This window comes from Lontra canadensis, unplaced genomic scaffold, assembly GCF_010015895.1.
Source record: "Lontra canadensis isolate GAN:19392208 unplaced genomic scaffold, GSC_riverotter_1.0 scaffold2, whole genome shotgun sequence".
NCBI lineage: Eukaryota > Metazoa > Chordata > Mammalia > Carnivora > Mustelidae > Lontra > Lontra canadensis.
The window spans coordinates 45,934,929-45,960,448 of record NW_022630996.1 but is presented as its reverse complement, the minus strand read 5'-3'; the positions used below and the strand labels follow the sequence as shown (position 1 = coordinate 45,960,448).

Sequence of the window (25,520 nt, the reverse complement as noted above, 5' to 3'; positions counted from 1 at the left end):
AGTGTACCAGACCTAGCATTTGTGTCACTGGACATGGAGAAAGACCATGAAGCTGAAGGTCTCAAAGAGATAATGGCTGAGAACTTGCTGAGTTTGGCAAGGTAGAAAACTACAGATTCAAGAGGAAATAAGAACTCAAAGGTAAATCCAAGGAACAACCCAGAGAATTCTATGCCAAGAGACTTAATTAAACTTTAGAAAACTGAAGACAAAAAAATCTTCAAAGCAACAAGGAAAGTCTTGCCTAAGGGGAAAGATGATTTGAATGACAGGGAATTTCTAATCAGAAATCATGGGGGCCAGAAGGAAATGGCAAAATGTTTTTCAAGTCCTGAAAGAAAAAATCCATTAACTCAGAGTTCTCTATCCAGTGAAAAATACCCTTCAGGAATTAAGGACAAATCAAATTCTCAGAAGAACAAAAAACTATGAGAATTTGTCATGAGTAGACTGAACCTAAGAGAACAGCTGAGAGAAGTTCTCCTGACAGGAAATGATAAAACAGGGAGCCTAGGGACACCAGGGAAAACATGGTAAGGAAAAATATGTGTAAAAATAAGAGACTATCCTTGTCCTCTTGAATTTTCTAAATTGTTTGACAGTGAAAGCAAAAATTAGAACACTAGTTTTAAGTGTATGTGCTGAAAGTATTTAAGACAATTATATTTTAAAAGAGCATGAAGGAATCGAAATGGAGGTAAGGTTTTTTCTGTTTTTGCCTATTTAAAAATTGTGGTAAGACATGTTTTACATTTTACTTTTGTGTCCATTTTTAACTCTCCAGTTAAATGGCATTAAGTATATTCACAGTGTTGTACAATCATCAGTATTATCCACTTCTAGAACTTTTTATCATCTCACATGAAAACTCTACCCATTAAATGACCACTCTTCCTTGCCCCCTCCCCTTAGTCTCTGGTGATCTTTAGACTGCTTTTTGTCTCTGGACATATTTATTTTATATATCTCATGTTAGTGGACTGATACGATGTCTTTTGTGTTTGGCTTATTTCACTTAGCATAATGTCTTCCAGGTTCATCCAGTTACAGCATGCGTTGAAGTTTCATTTTTTCAAGGCTAGATAATATGTGTAAATGCTGAGATTCATTTATTGATGAACACCTGGGTTGTTTCTATCTTTTGGCTCTTGTGAATAATGGTGCTATACACAATAATATATAAGTATTTGTTAGTCCTTTCTCTTCTTTGGGGTATATATCTAGGATTAGAGATGATTGGTTGTGGGGCTCCAGGGTGGCTCAGTTGGTTAAGTGTCCGACTCTCACTTTTGGCTCAGGTCATGATCTCAAGGTCCTTAGCCTGAGCCCTGACTTGGGTGCTTAGTGGGGAGTCTGGTGAGATTCTCTTTCTCCCTCTCCCTCTATCACTCCCCCTTCACTTCCCCCATGCACTCTTACACACTCTCTGTCTCTCAAGTAATTCGTTAAAAAAAAAAATGCTCAATCATGTGGTAATTTTATATTTAACTTTTTTTTCCTAAAGATTTTATTTGAGAGAGTGGGAGTGTGAGCACAGATAGGGAGGGGCAGGAGTAGAGGTAGAGGGAGGAGCAGACCTCCCCAGTGAGCAGGGATCCCAATGCTCGGCTCAATCCTGGGACCCTGGAATCAGGACCTGAGCCAAAGGCAGGAGCTTAACCAACTGAGCCACCTAGGTGCCCCTATGTTTAACTTTTTGAGGAATTTCTAAACTTTTTCCATAGTGGTCGAACATTTTTGCTTTTCCACCAGCAGTGCAGAAAGATTCCAAGACTACCATGTCCTCACTAACACTTACTGATTTTCTCTTTCTTTTCTTCTTTTTCTTCGCCATCCTAATGCCTCTGAAGTGATAACTCATTGTGGTTTGATTTGCATTTCCCTAATAACAAGTAATGTTGGTCTTTTTTTTTTTTTTTAAGTACCTATTGGCCATTTTTATATCTGTGAAGACAGGTCTGTTCGAGTATTTTGCTCTTTTTTTTTTTTAAATTGGAGTCTTTGTTGTAGTTTCCCCTATATTTTGGACATTAATCCCTTCTTAGATATAAGATTTGCAAGTAGTTTCTCCCATTCTGTGCATTGTCTTTACACTTTCCTGATAGTGTTTTTTGATGCAAAAAAGTTAACTTTGAAGTCACATTTATCCATTTTTTCTTTTGTTGTCTTTTACTTTTGATGCCATATCCAAGAAATGATGGCCAAATCCAATGTCGTGAAGATTTTCTCCAGTATTTTCTTATAAGAGTTTCATATTTTTAACTCTTACATTTAGGTCTTGATCTACTTTAAGTTTATTTTTGTATATCTTGGGGCACCTAGGTGGCTCAGTCAATTTAATTTCTGCCTTTGGTTCAGGTCGTGATCTCAGGGTCCTGGATCAAGTCCCACATCGGGCTTCCTGCTTGCAGGAAGCCTTTTCTCTTCCCTACTTATGCTCACTCTCTCTCAAGTAAAATCTTAAAAAAAATTTTTTTTAATATCTTGTAAGGATCACCTTTATTGTTTGTCAGTAATGTATGGAAATGCAACTGATTTTTGCATGTTGATTTTGTATTCTATGACTTTGATGAATATATTACTGCTGAAAGTTTTTTTTTGGAGTAGGGTTGCAGAATCTTTAGGGTTTTCTGCATATAAAATCCTTTAATCTGTTAAGAGATCATTTCACTTCTCAATTTCCACCTTTGATAATTTTTTTTCTTACCTAATATTTCTAGCTAGCACTTGTTATGTTGAGTAGAACTGGTAAAAGTGGGCATCCTATTCTGTTGCTGATCTTAAGGGAAAAGATTTTAAGGTTTAAACATTGAGTATGATATTACCTCTGCATTTTTGATAGATGGCCTTTATCATGTAGATAAAGTTTCCTTCCATTCTTAACTTTGTTGAGTGGTTTTATCATAAAAGGGTGTTGAATTTTGTCATGTTTTTTATGCATCAATTGAGATGATTGGGGTTTTTTTCTTACATTTGATTAATGTGGTGAACTACATTGATTTTCATTTGCCATCCTTGAATTCCAGGAATAAATATACTTGGTCATTGTGTGTAATTCCTTTAATATGCTGATGGATTCTGTTTGCTCATTTTTTGGTGAGTGTGTTTGCATCATTACTTATGAGGAATACCAGTCTAGAGTTTCATCTTCTTGTAGTATTTTTGTTTGGCTTTGCTATCAGGGAGATGTTTGCCTCACAGAATGAGTTAGGAGTATTTCCTCTTCTACAGTTTTTGGAAGATTTTAAGAAGGATTGTTTTCTTAATTTTTCTTACTGCTGGTTTGTTATTATAATATAGAAGTGTAACAGATTTCTGAATATTAATTTGGTATCCTGGAATTTCACTGAATTCATTTATTCCAATAGTTTTTTGTTTTGTTTTGTTTTTGGTGGCATCCTAAGAGTTTTCGATATAAGTATCATGTCATCTGCAAGTACTGACAGTTTCACTTCTTCCTTACCAGTTTGGATGCCTTTTATTTCTTTTTCATATCTGATTGCTGTGGTGAGGACTTCCAGTACTATGTTGGATAATAGTGGTGAGAGTGGACTTATTTGTTTTGTTCCTAGTCTTAGAAGAAAAGCTTTCAGCATTTTACCTTTGAGAATGATGTTATCTGCAGGTTTGTCCTATATACCCTTTGGTAATGTGAGGTGTGTTCCCTCTAAAAGAGTGAGTTATGTTCCCTCTAAACCTACTTTGTTAACAGTTTTATCATGAATGGATGTTGGATTTTGTCAGATGCTTTTCCTATATCTATTGAGATGATGATAAAGTGATTTTTATCCTTCATTTTGTTAATGTATCCTTGATCATGGTGAGTCATTCTTTCAATGTGTTGTTGAATTTGGTTTGCTAATTTTTGCATCTATGTTCATCAAGGTTACTGGTCTGTTATTTTCTTTCTTTGTAGTGTCTTTGTCTGGTTTTGGTATCAGTGTGCTGACCTCGTAGAAAGAATTGGGAAGCATTTCTTCCTCTTAGATTTTTTTGGAATGGTAAGAAAAGAATAAGTATTAACTCTCCTTTAAATGTTTGGTAGAAAAAAAAAAAAAGTGTTTGGTAGAATTCACCTGTGAAGGTGCCTGCTCCTGGATTTTTGTTTGGGGTTTTTTAAGGTATTTTAGTTAGTGATGGATTTTTGTTACTAGTAATTGGTCTGTTCAGATTTTGTGTTTCTTCCATATTTAGTCTTTGCAGATAGCAGGTTTCTAGGAATCTTTCCATTTCTTCCAGGTTGTCCACTTTGTTGGTGTATTGTTTTTCATAGTAGTCTCTTCTAATCCTTTGTATTTCTGTGCTTTTGGTTACTTTTCCTCTTTCACTTCTGATTTTATTTGAGTTTTCTTTTTTCCTTGGTGAGCCTGGCTAGAGGTTTATCATTTTTGTTCATTGTTTCAAAGAACTACCTCTTAGATTCATTGATCTGATCTTTTTTTTTTTTTTTTTTTTTTTAGTCTTTGTTTCTTTCCTCTCTGTTCTTTATTTCCTGCTACGAACTTTGGGCTTTGTTCTTTTTTTCCTGCTTTCTTTAGGTGGAAGGGTAGATTGTTTGAGATTTCTCTGGTTTCTTGAGGTAAGCCTGTATTACTATAAATTTCCTTTTTAGAACTACTTTTGTTTGCATTGTCTCAAAGATCTTGAACCATGTGTTTCCATTGAATTTGTCTTCAGGTATTTTTTCTGTTTCCTCTTTGATTTACTTATTGACCCATTGGTTGTTGAATAGCACCTTTAGTCTCCATGTGTTTGTAATTTGCAGTTTTCTTGTAATTTCTAGTTTCATACTGTTGTGGTCAGTAAAGATGCTTGATAGGATTTCAGTCCTCTTAAATTTATCAAGACTTGTTTTGTGGCCTAATATGTAATCTATCCTGGAGAATGTTCTGTGTGCACTTGAAAAGAATGTGTATTTGGCTGTATTTGGATGGAATGTTCTGTACATATCTGTTAGGTCCATCTGGCTTACTGTGTTGTTTAAAGCCACTGTTCACTGATTTTGTCTGGATGCTCTATCCATTGATGTGAGCAGGGTGTTAAAATCTTCAAATATATTACTGTCAGTTTCTCCATTTATGTCAATATTGGCTTTATGTATTTCTATTTATATATGAAACATATTTAGGTATGTAGATATTTACAATTGTTATATCCTCTTGCTGGATTGATTTCCTTTACCATTATGTAATGCCTTTATCTCTTATTAACAGTCAGTCATTGCTATAAATGCTGTTTTGTCTGCTATAAGTATTGCTACCCCAGCTTTTTTTTTTTTTTTTACTTCCATTTGCATGGAATATCTTTCTAGCCCTTCACTTGCAGTTTTATGTGTCTTTAGGTCTGAAGTGAGTCTCTTGTAAGCAGATTAGTCCCATTTTATTTTCCATTCAGTCATCCTATGTCTTTTGATGGGAGTATTTAGACCATTTACATTTAGAGTAGTTATTGATAGGTATGTAATTTGTGCCATTTTAATTGTTCTTTGCTTGTTTTTGTACTTCTTTATTCTTTTGCTCTCTTCCCTGGTTATTTAATGACTTTCTTTAATGTTATGCTTTGGTTCCTTTCTGTAAGTTTTTTGTGTATCATACTTATTTGGTTTGTGGTTGCCATGAGATTCATATTTTATATCTTGTATATTGAACAGTTTTTATTAAGTTCATGGTCAGTTAAATTTGGATTTTTATTCCCTACCAAATGTTTTATGTATATGATGTTTTATTTTTTGTCTTTTATTCTTTGTATCCCTTAACTAAATTTTGTAGCTATAATTGATTTTACTTTTAATCTTCATGCTAGCTTTTTAAATGATTGATCTACTACTTTTACTAGTGTTGTTTTTACTGGTGAAATTTTTTCTTTTCATAATTTTCTTCTATTTCTGGTTTTGTCTTTCCTAATTAAATAAGTCCTGTTAATAATTTTTTAAGGCTGATTTTGTGGTGATGAAAACTGCCTTTGTTTCTCTGGGAAACACTCTCCTTCAGTGTTGAATGATAACCTTGTTGGATTGAATATTCCTGGTTGTAGGTTTTTGCCTTTCACCTTGAATATATCTTGCCACTTTCTTCTGGTACAAAGTCTCTGCTGAAAAATTAGTTGATAGCTTTATAGATTTCTCTCATACATTGTAATTTGTTTCCTCTTTCTGCTTTTAAGATCCCTTTGTCTCCTTTTCCTGGTTTTTTCTCAGTCTCTTCATTTCTATGTATTAGTAGGTCAGTTATGTTTCCTGGTCTTGAAGGTAGTGGTGCTATTTAGAAGGCATCCTGTCCCAGGTAGTCCGGGGATATCCCCTGTGTGGGCTGTATGCACCCTTCTGTTGTAGCTGGGCTGCAGCTGCTGCAGTTGTGCTGGTGGTTGCTGCTGGCCCCCAGCCCCACTGTCTGCAGTGACTGGCCATGCCTGTCATGGTATGTCATGACATGCCTGCCCTGCCTGTGAGCTGGTGGGCAGGGCTGGCCCCAGACATGGCTGGCTGTGAGGCCTGGCTCTAGCTACTGTAGACTTACTGCTGGGTAGGATTAGCTCCTGGCACAGCTGGCAGAGAGGCTGGACTATAGCTGCTGTGGGTGTGTTGCCCCCTCCAACACCCCCTTCTCCCCACTCCAGGAGCTTCTTGTAGGGGGTGCCAGTCCTGGCCAGAACTGCCTGCCAGGTGTGTCAGGGGCAGGAGCTGCTTTGGAGGGATGCATGCCTGGGCAGGTGGGTCTGCAGGGGAATGCTGGGGTGAAGTGGACAAAGCTAGCAGTGCAGAGTGAGAGTGTCAGAACTGGCTCTAGCAAGCAGCCAGCCAGCTAGACTGCAGGAGGGCAAGGAAAAAGTTACCCACTTGCCATCCATTCTCTGAAAAAGCCCTTGTAGATCCCTGTCATTTCACATATCCTAAAGCAACTCAGTAAATATCCTTCACTTAAGTACTCACAAACTGCTCCTCTGTGCTGGGCCTTGGACAGGGTGGTATAGCATGCTGGACCTTTAAGAAAAGTCTCAGTTTCCTGTAATACCCTGGCTCTCCTGAAGTTAAGCCCTGTTAGAGCCTTGTGTTATGGTAACTGGTCTTTAGGTACAGGTTCCCAAGACCTGGGTGCTTAATGTGTGGCTTGAGCTCTTCCTTCCTAGGGGAGGACCTTCACACCTGTGATATCCTTCTTACTTGTTGGTTCCTATACCAGGGGTTTGGTTCCTAAAGTCCATCTCTGCCCCCCTTCTTCCCTTCTCAGTGTGGCTCCTTTTTTGCCTATGGCCATGGGTGATCTGTTCTGTTAATCTTCAGGTCATTTTCAGAATGACTTGCCTCATATGTACCTGTTGCCTCTGTGTGTCATGGGAAAAGGTGAGCTCAGGATCCTTCTACTCTGCTGTCTTCCTAGAACTCTTGTGTCAACATAGTTTTCATTTCCTTTTTGATATCTTCCTTGAACCATTGGTTATGGGAGGTAAGATTTTACTTGAACTGGTGAAAGATGATGACATTAGACATTAGATAACTGATGTTCATATAATGAAAAAATATATCTATGTATCTAGATATGTAATACCTCGAGCATTACAAAGAGATATTTAAAACACTATAGATACATCAAATGTAAGTCTAAAAAAATTCCCAGAGAGCTGCAGAAGAAGGCAAGAAATGAAGTAAAACAACTGAAAAGAAAAAAAAGGGGGGGGGGGGGCAGAATTAAGCCTTAATGTAGCAATAATTACCTTAAAAGTAAATGGTCAAAATACGCCAATACAAAGAGCTTGCCAGAGTGGATTAAAATATAAGACCCTACTGTGTGCTTTTTTATCAAAAACTCCAAATATAACCATATATGTAGATTAAAAGTGAAAGGACAGGAAAAGGTATGTCATGGAAATGTGAATTGAAAGAAAGCTGTAATGGCTATATAAATATCAGATAAAGTAGATTTCATAGCAAGAAAAAATTAACAGAGAGAGACATTATATAATGATAAAAGGGTCAGTCCACCAAAGAGATCTAGCAATCCTAAATGGGTATGCACCAAATAAGATAGCAATAAAATATGTGATTCAAAACTGACAGAACCAAAAAGAAAAATAGACAAATTTACAGTTCAAATTGGAGATTTCATTGCTCCCTTTGAGGAACTGAAAGAATAAGCAGATAGGAAATTAGCAAGGATATGGAAGGGTTTAGTACCATCAATCAGGAGGATCTAATCAACATTTATAGAACATTCCATGCAACAATGGCAGAATTCACATTGTTTTCAAATGCTCATGAAACATAGACCATGATATGTTATATCCTGGGCCATAGACAACCTTAACAAATATAAAGATGTGAAATGGTACAGAGTATATTTGTTTGTCGACAGTGGAATAAAAAATCAGTAATGGAAATCTAATAGGAAAATTTAAACTACTTAGAAACTGAAATGACATCTTTAAGTAGTGACTTGACTTTTTTGTCATTTTTTTTTCTTTTCCATGAGTCAAAAAAGTAGTTTCAAGGGAAATAAAATGTAGAGAACTTAAAAAAAATGAAAATATAACATACAAAATTTGTGGGAACAGCCAAAGTAGTTCTGAGAGGGAAATTGATAGCACTAAATAAGCATATATTAAAAAAAGGAAAGTCTCAAATTGGTAATCTGAGTTTCCACTCTAAGAACCTAGAGAAAAGTAGAGGAAAAATGGCACAAAGCAACTAGAAAGAAAAAGTAAAGAGCAAAATCTATGAAATTTAAAACGTGGAGAAAATTCAATGAAACTAAGAGTTAATTCTTTGAAAAATAAAAAAGTGAGAAGGCAAGTTACCATATCAGGAATAAAATGGGCTACCACTACATCCTCTGCAGACATTAAAAGAATAACGGGAATATCAAAACAAGAAATAACCTCTAAACACGTAATTTGACACCTAGAAGAAATGGAGCAATTCCTCAAAAACCAGAACTATCATAACTCATTCAATAAGAAATAGATAACTTTTTAAATTGTGAGATAATATTGTATTAGTTTGGTTGTGTACCAGTAGTGAGTTGACATGGGCATATATGGAGAAATGATTATCACAATTTTAATACCCACCACCACACATAGTGATTTTTTTTCTGTGATAAATGAAGTAGAAAATTTGAACAATACTATAACTATTAAGGAAATTGGACTTATCATTTAAAAAAAATACTCTCTGAAAGGAAATGTCAAGGCCCAGACTATTTCACTTGAGAATTTCTCCAAGTATTTAAGTATTAACATCATTTCTACACAGTGTCTTCCAGAAATGCCAGAGGAGGGAACACTTGCTAATTTGTCTTGTGAAGCTAGTAGTTACTGCCCCAATACCCAAACCAGAGAAGTTAATGCAAAAAAAAAAAAAAAAAAATCCCTCCCTAATTTTCCTTCCTAAATATAGACATAAGAATTCTCAAAGTATTAGTAAACAGAACTTAAAGTATTAGTAAACAGAATTCAGCAATATGGAACAAGGGCACATTTTATATGTAACTGAGGTTTATTCTAGGGATGTGAGACTGGTTTAATATTTGAAAACCTGAATATTAACAGGTTAAAGAAGAGAAACATGATTGTGTTAACCGATGCATGAGAAACATTTTACTAAATTCAGTGCCCATTTCTGGTAAGAACTCTTGGGAAAAAGAAACAGAGAGTAACCTCCTCAAGTTGTGTAAAGAACATATACCGAATGCCTATAACACGATACGTAATGGTGAAGGGTCTTCCTAAATCCCAAACCCATAGCATATAGTCAGCTGCCCACTCAACGTCTGTGCTTAAATATTTGATAAGACATCTCGAACTTGCAAAACTGAAACTCTGCCTGTACTCAACCCCCTTCCCTGTCTTCTCTCCATCTCCTAAAATGGCACACCTAGTGGGCTACATGGTGCACAACCTTGGAGTCATTCATGATCTTGTTCTTTTTCTCATGATAAACATCAGGTTCTGTCAGATAAACCCTGAAAATATATCCAGATCTCCTCTCTGACCCGAATGACTGCATTTGCCCTGAAACTGCCTCCTCAGCCCCTTTCTTGGCTCCATCAGGCTCTGTTCTTCCCACAGCAGCACGAGTGCCATTTTGAAGCTAACTCAAGCCAGTGCATTTCTCTAGCTAAGACTCTTCAGTAATTTCCCACGTCACTAAAAAGGACAATTTTAGAGTTGTCAGGATGAAGAAGAAAAAGATGTTTATAATGATCTTTGAGTAATACCAGCATATCGTTGATGCTTTAATTAGTATTTATTGAGAAGCAGCTATGTGCCCTAAGAACCCCATTAAATACTGGTCCTGTAACTCTGGAAACCAAACCTGTTTGTTGTACTCCCAGAGCTGGGAGTCCAGGGGACAATACAGGTAGGCAGTTACACAGGGCACTCGGTGCCAGGGTATCTGAAGTACAAGGTGCTGGGAGAGTATTTGTGAAGGGCCCCTTGCCAAAGGAGGTGCAAGGAAATTCAGAAAGTAACTGAAAGATACATAGAAGTAAAAAATAAATAGAAATTAAGCAGGTGAAAAGTAGGTAGAAAGGGATGAGTGGGAAATTGTATCCTGCCAAGAGAGAGAGTATATGACAAGGCAGGTGTGACAAGATCCTAGTGTGGAAAGGGGGGAAGGTACTGGAATAGTTCAGGGTGTCCATACGGCCCAGATCACATAGGATTTTTTAGAGTATGTTAAGAGTTTGAGACTTCATCTTAAAAAATAGGAATTATGAATTGGAGAATTAAAAACTAGGGTGCCGGACTGCCTGGGTGGCTCTGTTGGTTAAGCATCTGCCTTTGGCTCAGGTCATGTGGGATTGAGCCTCATGTTGGACTCCCTGCTCAGTGGGGAGCCTGCTTCTCCCTTTCTCCCCTCTCATGCTGATCTCTCATTCTCTTTCTCTCTATCTTAATAAATAAAATAAATAAAATTAAAAAAAATTAGAGTGACAAAAGATTTATATTTTAGAAAGCTTATTTCAGGGGCGCCTGGGTGGCTCAGTGGGTTAAAGCCTCTGCCTTCAGCTCAGGTCATGATCCCAGGGTCCTGGGATCGAGCCCTGCATCGGGCTCTCTGCTCAGCAGGGAGCCTGCCTCCTCCTCTCTCTCTGCCTGCTTCTCTGCCCTACTTGTGATCTCTATCTGTCAAATAAATAAATAAAATCTTTAAAAAAAAAAAAAAGAAAGCTTATTTCAATGGTACTTTGAGGAATTATTCAGAGAGATAATAATAAAGACAAAGAAAGTAGTTAGCAGAAATCCAGGTGAGTGGTGTTGGTGATCTGGATGGAGTGACACCTGGAGACAGGAAGCATAGTGGGTGTGTTCATGAGGAGGTAAGAGATGGATGACTCTTGACCAGGAGAGGAGGGAGCAGAGGAGATGGCTGAGATTTTTGTTTGCATGTCTTAAAAGAACTACTTTGTAGGGTAGATGACGAATTGAGGTTTGTGCAAGATGAGCTTGACTTCTCTGTGGGGAAGGATGGGGGAGAGGTGCCTTTGGCCGTTCTGAATTTGGGTTGGATGAGTAAAACCGTTTGGGAGAGAGGAAGAGATGGTTGGGATAAAGATTTGTATTTCCCCCTTGCTGAGGTGTTAAGCACTAACTGTTTAAGTAATATTTGAGCATCTTCAGTTGTAAGTTTCTTGTTGCCTTACTGAGAGGAGGGATAAGTTGGGCTTGTTACGACTTGTTGGGAGGTTGTGTTTACTTTTTGATGCTTGAATGAAGAGACTGTCTCTCATTAAGACCTGAAGACTTCCTCTTGATGCTAAATATAACATTGTGGTGTGTGAGACACTGTGCCCTGGGACGTTGCCATTACACGCCATTCTCAGGGCGTGTTCGAGTCCACACAAGGGGGCAGTCCTCCGTAGCAACATCAAAACATTGAAACGGTTGCCGGGCATTTAAATTCCGGTTCTGTCAGTTAGCAATGTTGTGGCTGTGGGCAGGTGACTAACCTGCTCTGCGTTCACCTTGTCACCTGTAAAATGGAAGCCGTATGACCTACATCCCGTGTGGTTGTGCACATCGAGTTAACAATGTAAAGCATTTAGAACAGAAAACTGCATGTTCGCTGTCATCATTATGGCTGTTACTAACAGACAAGGCTTACTTGACCAAGGAGAGGACTTCATTCCGCTAAATGTGTGGCGGGCGCTGTCCGGGCCGTTTGACTGGAAAGCCCAAAGTGTGTGTGCGTTTCTGGGACTTCTTCACCGTGACCTGCCCTGCTGTGGAGATGGTAGTTACTCTCTCATGGTTTTGTTCTTTGTGTTGATGAGAGCTGCAAACTAACACATGGGGGAAAGGAAGAGCGTGATGTCTCATCTGCTTCACTGGCGGACGCCTTCTTATAGACCTGTGATGCTACTTCTCACCTGAAGAAAGAGCGCCACTTGCCAGGTTTTCTGCTCCATGAAAAACAAAACAAAACATGTTCCTATTTAAACTGACACTGACGTTGTGAAGAGAGTGTGGTGTTTTTTGTTTGTTTGTTTTGTTTTGTTTGGAAAAGGTTTGCTTTATCATTTATAATCAGAATGGATTGGGAGAGGGCAGAGTGCTGATGATGGGGTCTGAGCCAGTGAAAACACCTGGGGAGAAATGGACTCGCAGGGCTCAAGGCTCCGTGCTCCTCCAAGGTTGCCGTTTTGAATGGTTAGTCAGAGCTCTCGATCTTCCCCAGAATCCTGCGATGAAATATGCATTGGGAGAGATGGGGGAGGGAGTGAAGGGGTGCGGGGAAGAGTGAGACAAGGAGGGGGCTGGGAGAGAGGAGCCACGTGGCTCTGTGATGGCTATTTTCAGTGTTGGATACTTTGCTGTAAACTCTTTCACTTTGAATCTTACAGGAATTTGAAAGTGATTATGTTGTGTTTAAGTCCAAAATTGTGGATTTTGACAGAAGGCTTGGGATGATTCTCTGTGAAGCTTTCTTTAACTGCAATGGTTTAGAAGCTGCATTTAAGGTTAGTTCTGAAGAAGCTATCATTAAAAAATACTTTACTAATGAATAATTTCAACTGTTAGATGAAAGAAGTGGATACATTCCTTTCTGACCCAGGTAAACTATTAACTGGTCACATTCTGTTTGTATTCACCTCACTGAACTAAATTTTACACACTGCTCTAATGAATGATGTTTACTTAGGGACAAGGTCAATTTTAGGACTTTTGTCTATTGCTATTTTTTCAGATTCAGTAGTTTAGCTCTCGTTACCTTTAGAGTGAGTTTGGCATGGCCTGTGAAATCCTAATTCAAAATTAAGCCACGGTGAAAAGAGAAAAATACCTGTTAATGCAAGATTTTCTCTATAGCATTGTTTACATGTGTTGGGTTTACATGCCCACTTCATTACTACAACTGAAACAAATAATAATTTGTATAAAACTTTTCCATCAGGCATAAGACACCCTTGGTGATCAGACACACCATTATTTTGTATATAAATAAAATGCCCCCCAAATGATGATTCCATTATTATATAACATAGTCCACTTTCGGATATTAAGACACAAAGAAATGTTGGACAGAGAATTAAAGAAATGTAGTATGGTATTTCTGTATTCTGAGTTGCATAAAAGGAATGCATCTTCTTAGACGTCCCACATGGATAGCTTAGGATGTGGGGAAGAGGGACACCATGTGAAACTTGCTTATCAAAGCAAAGAACTGTAAGTAAGGTGTAGAACCAAATGATGTCCCAAAAGAGGATTGGCGACTTTTGTTTCTGAAGAAACACACCTAGGGGATCATGAGCCCAACTCATTGGAAATGGCAGTGCAGGGGCGCCTGGGTGGCTCAGTGGGTTAAAAGCCTCTGCTTTCGGCTCAGGTCATGATCCCAGGGTCCTGGGATCAAGCCCCACATCAGGTTCTCTGCTCAGCAGAGAGCCTGCTTCCCCCTCTCTCTCTGCCTGCCTCTCTGCCTACTTGTGATCTCTGTCAAATAAATAAATAAAATCTTTAAAAAAAAAAAAAAAGAAAAAGAAAGAAAATAAAATGGCAGTGCAAAACAAGGAAACGGACCCAGACTTGATGTAGGATACTGTTTGATTTTGATCTCCAAATTCACATGGTGGGTTAGGGGGTGGTGAAGGTGCAAGTATTTTCTGGCTTTAGGCGAGCATTTTCACATGGAGAATTCGCAACGATCGTGGTCTGGGTGGTTCAGTGGGTGACACATCCGATTCTTGATCTCAGGTCAGGGCTCGATCTCAGGGTTGAGATTTCAAGCCCCATGCTGGGTTCAGCACCGGGCAGGGACCCTACAAAAAAAAAAAAAAAAACAAAACCTCATAAGGATTAAATAGTTCTTTGTTTTGTAAGAGCTGGTAGATGAAACTTTTAGGTGCTGTTGGCCAAAATATCTGGCTTATTATTGTAAAATTAAGCTGCCTGTGATTCCCATCTCTCAGAAATTAACGTTCGTTAGCTACGTATGTGTACGTGTATCCCTTTGACAAGAGTGACATCACAGGCTGACCCTCTTTGGTAACATTTTCCACTTAGGAATGAATCCTAAACATTTTCTTGGTTTCACAGCAGAAATCACGATTTTTATAATGGCTCCATAATGTATCACACTCTCTGTTGCTGGAGCTGCTTGGCTTTAATGCCTTCATAAATAACAGAAGGAAAGCGTGTAGATTGTTCCCTTCACAGAAGCTCCTACTGTGTCTAATTCAAGTCTCTCTTCCTGTAGCACAACTGTTGGTAGGGATTCTGTTCGAGTCCATGCCACTTACTTTTTTCTAAACGACCTTATCTTTTTGTCATGTATTTTGTCTTTAACTTTGTAACTGTCTGTATCTTGTCTATGGAAACGTGCAGCACGAGCCCCTGCCCAGGAGCTCTGCAGGGCTGGGACATCATTTTACAGTTTGTGTTCTAGTTAGATCCCCTTCTTCAGTGTCTTCTAGAGCAGACATCTAATAACTGAGGTTGGGGTGATGGACTGGTAGTCAAAGTCCTGAATGACTCACAGACGAGGGTAAACTGCAGCAAAAGTCATGGTAGAAGAAAAAAAAATCACAGGATGGCAGGTTAGGGGAAAAATTATTTCTACCCTAGATACAAGGTGATGAGCTCTGACCATGTGCCATTGGGTCCTGGGGAATAAATATTTGTAGACCGTTCTCTGGAGACCATGGTTCATGCCTGCCCTCGGCCAAGACATGACCAGGAAGGGCACTGGGACCAAGCGCTGTTCTACTCAAACATGAAACTGTAGTTCAGAGCCCATAGTGTTGGCACTCAATAAAAAACAAAATGAAGCAAGACACTAATGGATGTTCCTCTAAAACTTAAACAGTATGTCTCCATGAAGGTAGACTGAAGTGTCTCAGATAAAGCATCCAGAGAAGTCTTCAGGTGGTAAAACTGAAAGCTATAAAATTGTAAAGTGCACAAGGTTTCAGGCGGCAATAGATTTAAAACATCTTCAAAAGAGGCAAACCCAGAAAAAATATAAATAGGTGATGAACAATGAATTTTGTAACACTGAAAAAGAAATAAAATAAAATGGAAAAAAAAATATAGGTATAATAGTGGCAAGGGCGTTATCCCAAACCATGAGGAGTAGAAGAAAAGGTAGACCACACAGATCTCAAATGGGACAGTTAGGGAAAGAAGCATGTGGTAGGGGTCCACTTTTAATCTTTGGAGGTCGAGATGAAGGAAAACATCTATACTCTTCCCAAAATAGCTCTCGGTTTCCTGAGGACAAGGAAGCAAGAGGTCCAATTGACCCTTGTTCTCTTCCCAGAGAGTGCTTTTTCTGTATCTATGATGCTGAAAAATTACAACGTGTACTACCTGAAAGGTTAAAGGCTATCCTTACTACTATTAGCTGGCTTTACAGCCTCCCCAAAGAATATTTTTTCTGTGTCTTTTTTCTCTTCTACTTGGAGTTCAGTCCCACTAAGCACATCAGGTAGGCAAGATGAGATGCAGCCGGGAAGCTTCGGGTATTTCAGTCGTGGTCAGTACATTAAGTGTTTGAAAAGAACAAATTGTGAAGTAAATACATTTCCCTGGTGTTGGTGGCCTGTTCTTTGTTAAATCTGTGAGTCAGTGTTTGCTTTTGACTGTTAACATGAAACACAGAGTCAACAAAAGAGTGGTTGAAAGAAGAAAGTTAATAAGCTTTTTGCTAGGGAGCAGCTAACTAAGCAGGTTTTAAAATATTTAGCAGTTTCTCTACTGGTTATAATATTACTGGGGTAAGAAGCCAAATATATCTAAACTGATCTCTGAGATATGGTTTGATTTACATTTTACTTTGTACAATTTTTTCACTGTTTTTTTTTTTAGTGAACTTAGTTGATATAAGTAGTTAGAGAATGTTAATAATGAAGCTGTTTTTAAAGAAACAGGTTTTTTCCCCTTTATTTTACTTAAATTCCATTATAATTAATATACAGTGTTAGGTTAGTTTCAGGGGTACAATAATGAATCAGCAGTTGTGTACATTACTCAGTACTCATTGTATTAGTGTACGTCTCTAATCCCCCATCACCTGTTTCACTGCTCCCCCAACCCACCTCTCCTCTGGTAGTCCTCAGTTCTCTACAATTAAGAGTTTGGTTTTTTGTTTCTATTTTTCCTTTGCTTTATTTCTTAAATTCCACATATAAATGAAATTATATAGTATTTGTCTTTCTCTGCATGATTTGTTTCTCTCAGCATTATACACTCTAGATCCATCCATGCTAAAAATGGCAAGATTGCATTCTTTTTTAGGGCTGAATAATATTCCATTGAATATACATACACCACTTCATTACCATTCATCTCTTGATGGGCTCCTTCCGTATTTGGCTATTGTAAATAGTACTACAATAAACATAGCGGTGCATATATTTTCAGATTAGTGTTTTCATATTCTTTGGGTAAATACCCACGAGTGCAATTACTGGATCATGCAGTAGTTCTCTTCTTAATTTTGTGATGAACCTCTATACTATTTTCCACAGTGACCATGTCAGCTTGCATTCCTTCCAATAGTGCATGAAGGTTCCTTTTCTCTCCGCATCCTTGGCAACAGTTGGTATTTAAAGAAAACAAATTGTTAAAGAAAACCAATTGAGGAACACCTATTATTTCCTTAAGAGGAGTAACAAAACTTTCTTTTTGGCCATGTTGCTAACAAGGCACAGAGCTTGGTATATGGTTTTCTGCCATCTTGATTACATTTTACTTTGAAGGAGGTATCATTTTTTGTTATTTTTTTTAAGATTTTATTTATTTGAGAAACAAGCATTTTAATTACATCATTGTGCTTGCAAAGAAAGTTGTCTCACACTGGCACACAGAAGGAGCCACATAGGGCAGAGAATAAGACAGGAGGCTAATGAAAATCCAAAGTTGGGCTCCACAGGTAGCTGAGCTTTGTGGAAGCTGGTGGTGAAGGTGAGTTTGGATCTGGGTGTGGGGGTGGGGCATGGACTGAGTGAGGAGAGCTTCAGGACTTTTACTTTCCTGCTTGCTGGTAGTGTGTCACACCCCCCACCCCCGCCACCGGTCTCCCTACTCATTGGCTTCCTCTGCTTGCTAATAGTTGTTGCTCACTCCTAACTTGCTATCTTAGGTTCAGCCTGCCATGCCCTGGTTCTCTTCCTGAGGAGGAGAGAATGTGATTAGTTCTATACGTTAGTTTGAGGTAGGACATTCCTATCAAAGGAGCTGTCTGCCCGAGAAGTGGTTGTCCTTGCAACAGGTCACCGCTACTGCCCCAGGCCATGGTGTTGGGGTGGCTAGTTGGTGTGGCATGGGATGTGGGCTGCCAGGGACAGGACGATCCCAGTAACTGATCCATTTGGTATAATTTTTTTTAAAGATTTTATTTATTTATTTGACAGAGACAGCAAGAGAGGGAACACAAGTGGGGGGTGGGGTGGGAGAGGGAGAAGCAGGCTTCCTCCTGAGCAGGAAGCCTGATGCGGGGCTCGATCCCAGGAAGCTGGGATCATGACCTGAGCCACCTAGGCACCCCCATTCGATGTAATTATTAATGGTGTGACTTGAAGGTCCTTGACGTGGATGTTCTACATTGAAAGAGCACCTGTGAAGGAGGGCAGAACAAAGAAAGAAGATGTACGTTTTGCTTCTGATTTTCTTTTTCTTTTTTTTAATGTTCTGCATATTTTTTAAAAATTTTCTTGAATTTTATTTTATTTTTTTTCAGTGTTCCAAAATACATTGTTTATGCTTCTGATTTTCTATCTGCAGAGCATCTTCGCAAACTTTCCCTGGCACCGGGCAGGAAGAAGTGGTGTTATCTGTGAGCAGGGATTGCTGACAGATAGTAGTTAATTTCTGACTCCTCTCATTTTCTGCTGAGGAAGGGAAATTACATTTAGTATTTGTTTTATTGGAAACATGTCTTAGATTTGGAGCTATTTCAGGATTCCTGCAGGGTTCTAGATTTTTGTTTAAATTCTAGGCACATAAAAATCCACGGTCCTTAACCTTTTAACTTTGATTTTTACAGCTTTTGACCATATTTGGGAATTTTCTAGAGAAACCAGTTGTCATGGAAATTTTCAGCCCACATTACAGCATGCTACTGCACATGTTGAATGCAGAGTTGGATATGTGCAAGCAATTGTATAATGAACACGTGAAACAGGTAAGCAGGGGTTGACGCTGAGCACATCCCAGCATCATTTTTGTGGGTAATGGCCATTGGCTAGAACTTTATTGAATGGTACCTGAAGATTGAAGATGAGATAAGGACAGTAAACCTTTCATGCCTTTATTTAACTGGTTTCCTTATGCAGCTGAAGAACCTGCGTTAGGTCCCTAACTCTACTAATCAGGTTACTTAACACATACATTTTAAGTCTTTGTACTGTGAAACCACCAAACTGAAAAACTGCTTTCAAGGGTTTGGAATGCATTCTGATGAAGCGTTCCCTTCCTTCCCCTTCACCAAAACATGATTTTTCAGATCGAACATGGAAATGTAGTTCTTCACAGGAATATGCCATTTACCGCAGGCAACATCAAATGGGCTAAAGAGGTCTTCGAACGACTTCAGACATTCTGGTCCCACTTCGCATCTCTCCGGTATTTGTAAGTTATTAGGCCTATTTCATGGCAAAATTATCCTCATGAGACAGGCAATTATTATAGAGGGCGGTGAACTGTTCATTTCAACGTTTGAGGAGTCATTGCCCTATTTAACACTTTTCCTGGGCTGTGTTCATTGAGAAGGTTTCATCCCCGTGGTTTTAGAATTCATGCACTGGAACTCTTAAAACTTCCATATGTTTCCCTGTCACAGGTCCTTAGATGTTTTCTTCTCACTTTTCCTTGGCACCTACAGTATGTTGGTAATTTTTGGTTCCTTTTCTTCAGTAACTAGCTCTCCTTTTATTTTCCAGATTTGTCTCTGTAGGAATTGTAACTCAACATCAGTAGCAGAAAGTTACCATCTCTGGAGTTCCATTCATTTCATAACTCTGTCCCTTAAGACAAAGACCATTCATAAGCATTATTTGGCCTTTCTTGTTTCTATTTCTGTTTTTTATAGAGCATTTTATTATACTTTCTAGTGTATATTTCCTTGTAAAGTAGATAAGCTGAAATCTAATATGTAGGAAAGTAGAAAAATTCTATTCCTACAGATTCTTGGAAAGTGCTGATGATGCCCTAGTTTATCAGAAGTACATTGAAATGACTGCTCTGCTAGACCAATTTGAAAATCGTATCTATAATGAATGGAAAAGTAATGTGGATGAAATCTGTGAATTCAATTTGAATCAACCCTTGATTAAATTTAGTGCTATAAATGGGCTTCTCAGTGTCAACTTTGACCCAAAGGTAGGGTGTGATGTTTTTAAGTTGTTTTAAAGATGCTATTTTTATTACAAGTATATTCCTGTATTTATAGTCATTTATATTTAATTTTGGGAGAATGTCAGTCCTATGAGGATTATAACTGAAAACAACTTCTAATAGCCCTTTGTTTGAAAGATTTGTTTCCCAAATGCTATGCCAATTACTCTTTTTTTTTTTTTTTTTTTGCCTTGTAATTATTTACCACTTGTACCTTTACTAGATAATGAGCTGAGAGTAGGGTTCATTTTATCTTATCTTTGTGTTCTGTGTTTCTAGCATAGTATTGGGCACTCGGTAATACTTAATAAACATTAGCTCACTTGAATGTAATCATTAATCTTTTATAAGAGTTTCCTGGCTTGAATTATATTTGTAGCATATATACCAGTGGTTTTTGTTAATTAAAATTTTATCATGTGATATTTGGGGAGTCCACAAAATGTATGGAATGAGAATAATCTTCAGAGGGGCAATAAACTGTAACATGTTCATTAAATTGGTAATTTTTATAAAACAGTTTTCTGAAAAACATAAAACAACATATAAATGCCCCCAAATAATAGGAACAGTTAAATATATCTAGAATGAAAATTACCTTTATTGAAGATCCCTTTTTTATCCTATGATAAACCACCTAACAGAGGAATTTCATAGATTCTCTTAAGTTTATTTTTTAAAGTGTCATTACATGTTATGTAATAATGAAAGTGGAGGAACTTTAATAGCAATTATATATGTGTCTGTGTGTGTATTTATAGATAATGTACTATATGTGCATGTACCTGATAAATGATATATATGCAGGTATGTGTATATTTTAACCTGTCTCCGGCTCTGAGAGTTTGGTAGGAAGCACAAAATAAACTTTCTTCTCTATTTACATAAAAGAATATGCTTTACAGGAAAGCAAACATATGAAAATATCTATTTGTAAGTTGCTATTACAAAAAAATTAGTAAACATTTGGCTACTTTTTTAGATAGTGAAGATTATATGCTGTTTTTTTAGCAATTGCCCTCTCATGTCAGTTCGAATGTATGTCTAGGTAGGAAGTGAGAAAGTTAGCCTCCTGGATCTGTTTGTCATAATCTGCCCCCAAATTCTCATATATTATCCTAAAATAGTACAAAGAATAGCATCATTTAATAATGTTTACAAACCTTAGCACACGTTTATGAGTACACGACCGAGAGAACTTCGTTTTCCTCCCACCTCTGATTTCATAGAACCAACTTAAGGAAACTAAATTCCTGAGGTGTTTCAGGGCTAATTCCTGTGATTGTTCCTGAAGGAATTCTAACAGCACCAAAAGTATGGTACCAGCTCACCAGTGGTGTGACAGCCTAAGGAGGTGAACTGGTTTACCTTCTAAACATGTTACGCAGTCTTTTCCTCAGAACCTGTGATTTAGAGATATAGTCCCTTCTGCTACAACATGACATGCATTCCTAAAAATCACTGTGCTGTGAAAGAATTCACCATAAAAAGTACAGCACTTAGGGAGAAAACAGGGATTTGGGCTCTCATACTTAAAAGCTGTCAGCGGTATATTAGGAAAATAGGAACCTAGGAAAAACAGCATTTTACACATTTCATTCAAATGGCTAAATAATACATAAATACTGCAGTAAATATGACGCTTTGCCCTGACACAGACCGGAAGTTCCCTCATGGAAGTGGGTGTTGGACAGGTGATGACTGTGCGCTAGTGTCAAGTGCTGGAACCAGGGTTATCTGATACCAGGCAGGAAGCTCTACCCCTCCACGTGAATGCGTGTGGCTCGTTGTACTTGAGGGAACTGCAGTCTTGGTGGCTGCTGGCATGTGAGCATTTTGCTTATTTCTAAGCCTTTCAATGGAGTTGGGTGCAGTTTTTTAGTGTTGCTTGCTAATGAAAGTGCTGATCAGTACAGACAAAATTTATGGTACGCCCACATGGCTAGTCTATTAGTTGTATTGGAACAAATTTATCTTTTCAAAACAAACATTGTGACAGAAAGAAACAGTCCTGGGAAAGGGTTGAGGTCCATGTACAACCTTCCATCTCACAGCTCGGTGTGCACGTGTCTCTGTCTTTTGCCTGAATTCTTTCTCTGAGGGTGGGCCATAGCCGTAAGTTACATTGTTATTCATACTTCTATATCCTAAGAATGTATGATGACTGCTTTTAAAAGCCGTATGAAGCAACAGTCTCTTCACCTTGACAATTTGGAAATATTGCAATCATTGACTGAAATTTTAAGTGTTTGGGTTTAACATGTGTTAAAAGAAAATATCATTCTTAAAATACAAATAACCCTTGATTTTCTTTTAATAGCTCATGGCCGTTTTGAGAGAGGTGAGGTACCTTTTGATGTTGAAGAAATCCGACATACCAGATTCAGCGTTCTCCATCTTCAAAAAGAGAAACACTATTTTAAAGGTGAGTGTTGGGGCGCCTGGGTGGCTCAGTGGGCTAAGCCTCTGCCTTCGGCTCAGGTCATGGTCTCAGGGTCCTGGGATCCAGCCCTGCATCGGGCTCTCTGCTCAGCAGGGAGCCTGCCCGCCCCCGCCCCATCCCTGCCTGCCTCTCTGCCTCCTTGTGATCTCTCTCTGTGTCAAATAAATAAATAAAATCTTTTAAAAAATGAAGGTGAGTCTTTGTAGGTATGAGGGCATTTTGGGAACAGAAGTATTTTGATTCATAATTAGAAACACATAGACCTATAATGCTTTAGTGCCTCTAAGACAGATAGCTTTAACGCGTTTGGAACTTTCTGTTTTGGAATTTCCTTCCGCTCAGTACGTTGGGAATCTTGAACTTCTTGTGCAAGGATACAACACACTGAAGCAGACTCTCCTGGAAGTGGAATACCCCCTGGTGGAGGGTGAGCTGAGGGCCGCGGAGGAGCAGCTGCAGGCCGCCGCGACATCGCTGACCTGGCAGCACGACTGCTGGGCCTACATTGAGAGCGTGAAGGCAGCCACGTTGGAGTTGGCGCGCAGAGTGGAGCGCACGCAGAGTAACGTGAAGGTGATCCAGCAGACCATGAAGGCTTGGGCCGAGTGTACGCTCCTTCCCAGGAGGGAGCCCAGAAGGGAGGCTGCCTTGACTTTGGACGACAAGGGCCATCTGTTTGCTAAAAAATACAAGCAAATTCAAGAAGATGGCTGCAGGATACATAACTTGGTGGAGGTAATGGCTTTTAAGGTTTAGAAATTGACAGAGGGTCTTTTCAATTAGTTGAGAAAAGAGCAGGCATACCCAAGCTAATGATGTAGGATTCTTTTATTGATGCTGAGAGAGCTTTGTGTATGGTTTTATTAAGCATTTTAAAATGGAGGAATTTGCATGACTTGCCTCTAACTTTTGCAGCCCTTCTTGTTTTCATTCCTGAGGGAAGAGATTGGATCCTAGAGATGGGATCCTTGTCTTTGTCCTAGCTCTGTGCTCTCCTGCATGCTGTTCATAGCTCGCAGGGTTTGTGGAATGCTTGTAGGTACCAGCTGACTTGTCCGCATCACCTCCTGCAACCCTCCCAACCTTCTCCTGAGGGTGCACAGTAATCACTCTCCTTTTAACAAATATTTGAGTTTTTAAAACAGTAACAAGCACTATTCCAAAGTTCTCAATTGCAGAGTAGACAAAATAAAACAAAGGAAACAAGATAGAAAATGAAAACAGAACCAAACAAAAAGTCCCTTATTTCTTAGATCTTACATTCTAGGTGGAAAAGGTAGAGAAAATAACATACACTGAATAGGAGAAATAGTGGAAAATACAGCAGGTAGGATAAGGAATCATTGGTATAGGTGTATTTTATATGAGATGGTTTGAAACATTTCCATACTAAGGTAGCAGTTCTGCAGAGTACTGGAAGGGAAAGAGAATGAACCACATGGATATCAGGAGAAGGATGCTCTAGGCAGCAAAAAGTACAGAAGTTTGAGGAAAGAGTACCATTGGTATCTGTTAGAGAGCCTACCTTCCAGAAACAGAATTTGCAAGGGGAATTGTAGTTGAGGAAGCTTGGAAGGGACTGAGGACACATATGTGGGATTGACATTCTGTGAACTTGGTTTTTTACCATGAGGTGAAGTGGAAGCCAGACACACTCTGCTCAAAGGCCAGCCCTATTGAGTGTAAATCAGAGGTGGGCAAGGAGGTGGTAGGAGGTCCAGAGACCTTTGGGACATAGTTTTAATAATTTAGGTGATAATGGCTTGGGTCAGAATGGTGGGGATAGATGCCGTCATGCTGGATATATTCTGAAGGCAAATATTCTGTAGAGCAAACAGGATTTGCTGTGATGAATCAGGAGAGAGAGGAAGGTCAAGGATGAGTTCCAGTTTTTTGGTCTGAGCAACTGGAAAATTGGAGTTTGCCTTTACTGATATGGGGAGAACTGTGCTAGGCAGATTTTGTATGAAAAAGAGAGGCTTTGGGTGGTTAGGCCATGTTGGTTAGAGATACACGCCCAAGGGAATATTTGGGGTAGGCTGGCACTGCAGCTGAGGCTGGAGTTTGGGGTAGAAATCCAGGCCAGGGACCTAAACTTCTGAGTCAGGAGTATGTATGTCATATGTGAAGCCACGGACCTCGATGAATTCACGTAGGGATTAATTATAGGTAGAGGTCCAAGGACTGACCTTGAAGTTCTCTCTGAAGCCAGGGAGAATGGGAGGGTCCAGCACAGGATGCTGATAAGGAGGCCAGTGAAGCAGAAGGAAAATTCAGAGAGATGCTGTCTTGGAAAGCAACCCAAGAAGACATTCGAAGGAGGAGGAAGCATTTGACTTTGTCCCATCCTGATCCAGGACCTGAAAATGAGGGCCAAGGTTGGCAGTCAGATGTTGCACCATGGAAGCTGTTGGTGACTGTGACAGAGCTAACCTGGTACAATGGAAGCCAGAATGGAGTGGCTGACAAGAAGGGGAGAGATGGGATCCAAAAGCTACTCAGCTCCTGAGGAGTTCCGAGCTGGCAGAAACTGAAAACTCCGTGGTGCCTGGGGCGTGTCGGGGAGGGGGAGGATTTTATTTTTAATGTTGGTTGGTCTTTCCGAGTGATGGTATGTTGACCGGAACGATCTAGTAGAGGGGAAATAATTGTTGGAGGAAAGTCCTGGAAGGAAAGGGATTTTGTAAATACATGTGGAAGTTGGCTGTAGATAGGAACTTGGAGAGCTCATCTGTAGTAACAGGAGGGAGGGGGGCCAAGGACAGAAATGTGGTGCTCACAGGGGGGAAGCTCCAATTAAGGTGATGTGGGGAAGTTCATTTTTCATTCTTCCTAAGGAAAAAAGGATGGGGAACAAAAGAACACAGTTTGTATTTCTTTCTGAGCATGTTTATTATATGGAATTATTTCTAGATTGATGCAGTCCTCAACCATGACACTCTCCTTTGGGCAGAGCACCAACACCCCTCCCCCCTCCCCCCACACCTCCATAACCCCTACCCACCCCCATACCCCCACCCACCCACCCCACCATCACAAAGCACCATAGTCAGGGGCTTGCCCATGGTGGAGGTAAAAAACAAGGGTTTTTGGTCTTGTGTCTTCCAGAAACCACGCCTGAATTTCCTCATGTGTAAAGTAAAGACACTTTTCTCTAGGCTAACTTTCAGTAAGAGAATGAGCAATGGACTTATGGTTTTTCTGCTGAAATAGACTATAACCAATTATGTAGTTTAATGTTCCA

The 25,520-nt window shown here is 39.2% G+C and overlaps 1 protein-coding gene across 1 annotated transcript in view; it reads left to right on the top strand.

Moving 5' to 3' along the window:
• The window catches only part of DNAH11 (dynein axonemal heavy chain 11), a 317,403-nt gene that overhangs the window by 37,509 nt on the left and 254,374 nt on the right, over positions 1-25,520 (top strand). Inside the window, exons 9-14 of the mRNA XM_032873525.1 lie at positions 12,843-12,959; positions 18,485-18,622; positions 18,944-19,068; positions 19,623-19,818; positions 22,154-22,258; positions 22,619-23,011. Coding sequence (XP_032729416.1) covers positions 12,843-12,959; positions 18,485-18,622; positions 18,944-19,068; positions 19,623-19,818; positions 22,154-22,258; positions 22,619-23,011 — 1,074 coding nt within the window. The remainder of the gene's footprint in view (positions 1-12,842; positions 12,960-18,484; positions 18,623-18,943; positions 19,069-19,622; positions 19,819-22,153; positions 22,259-22,618; positions 23,012-25,520) is intronic.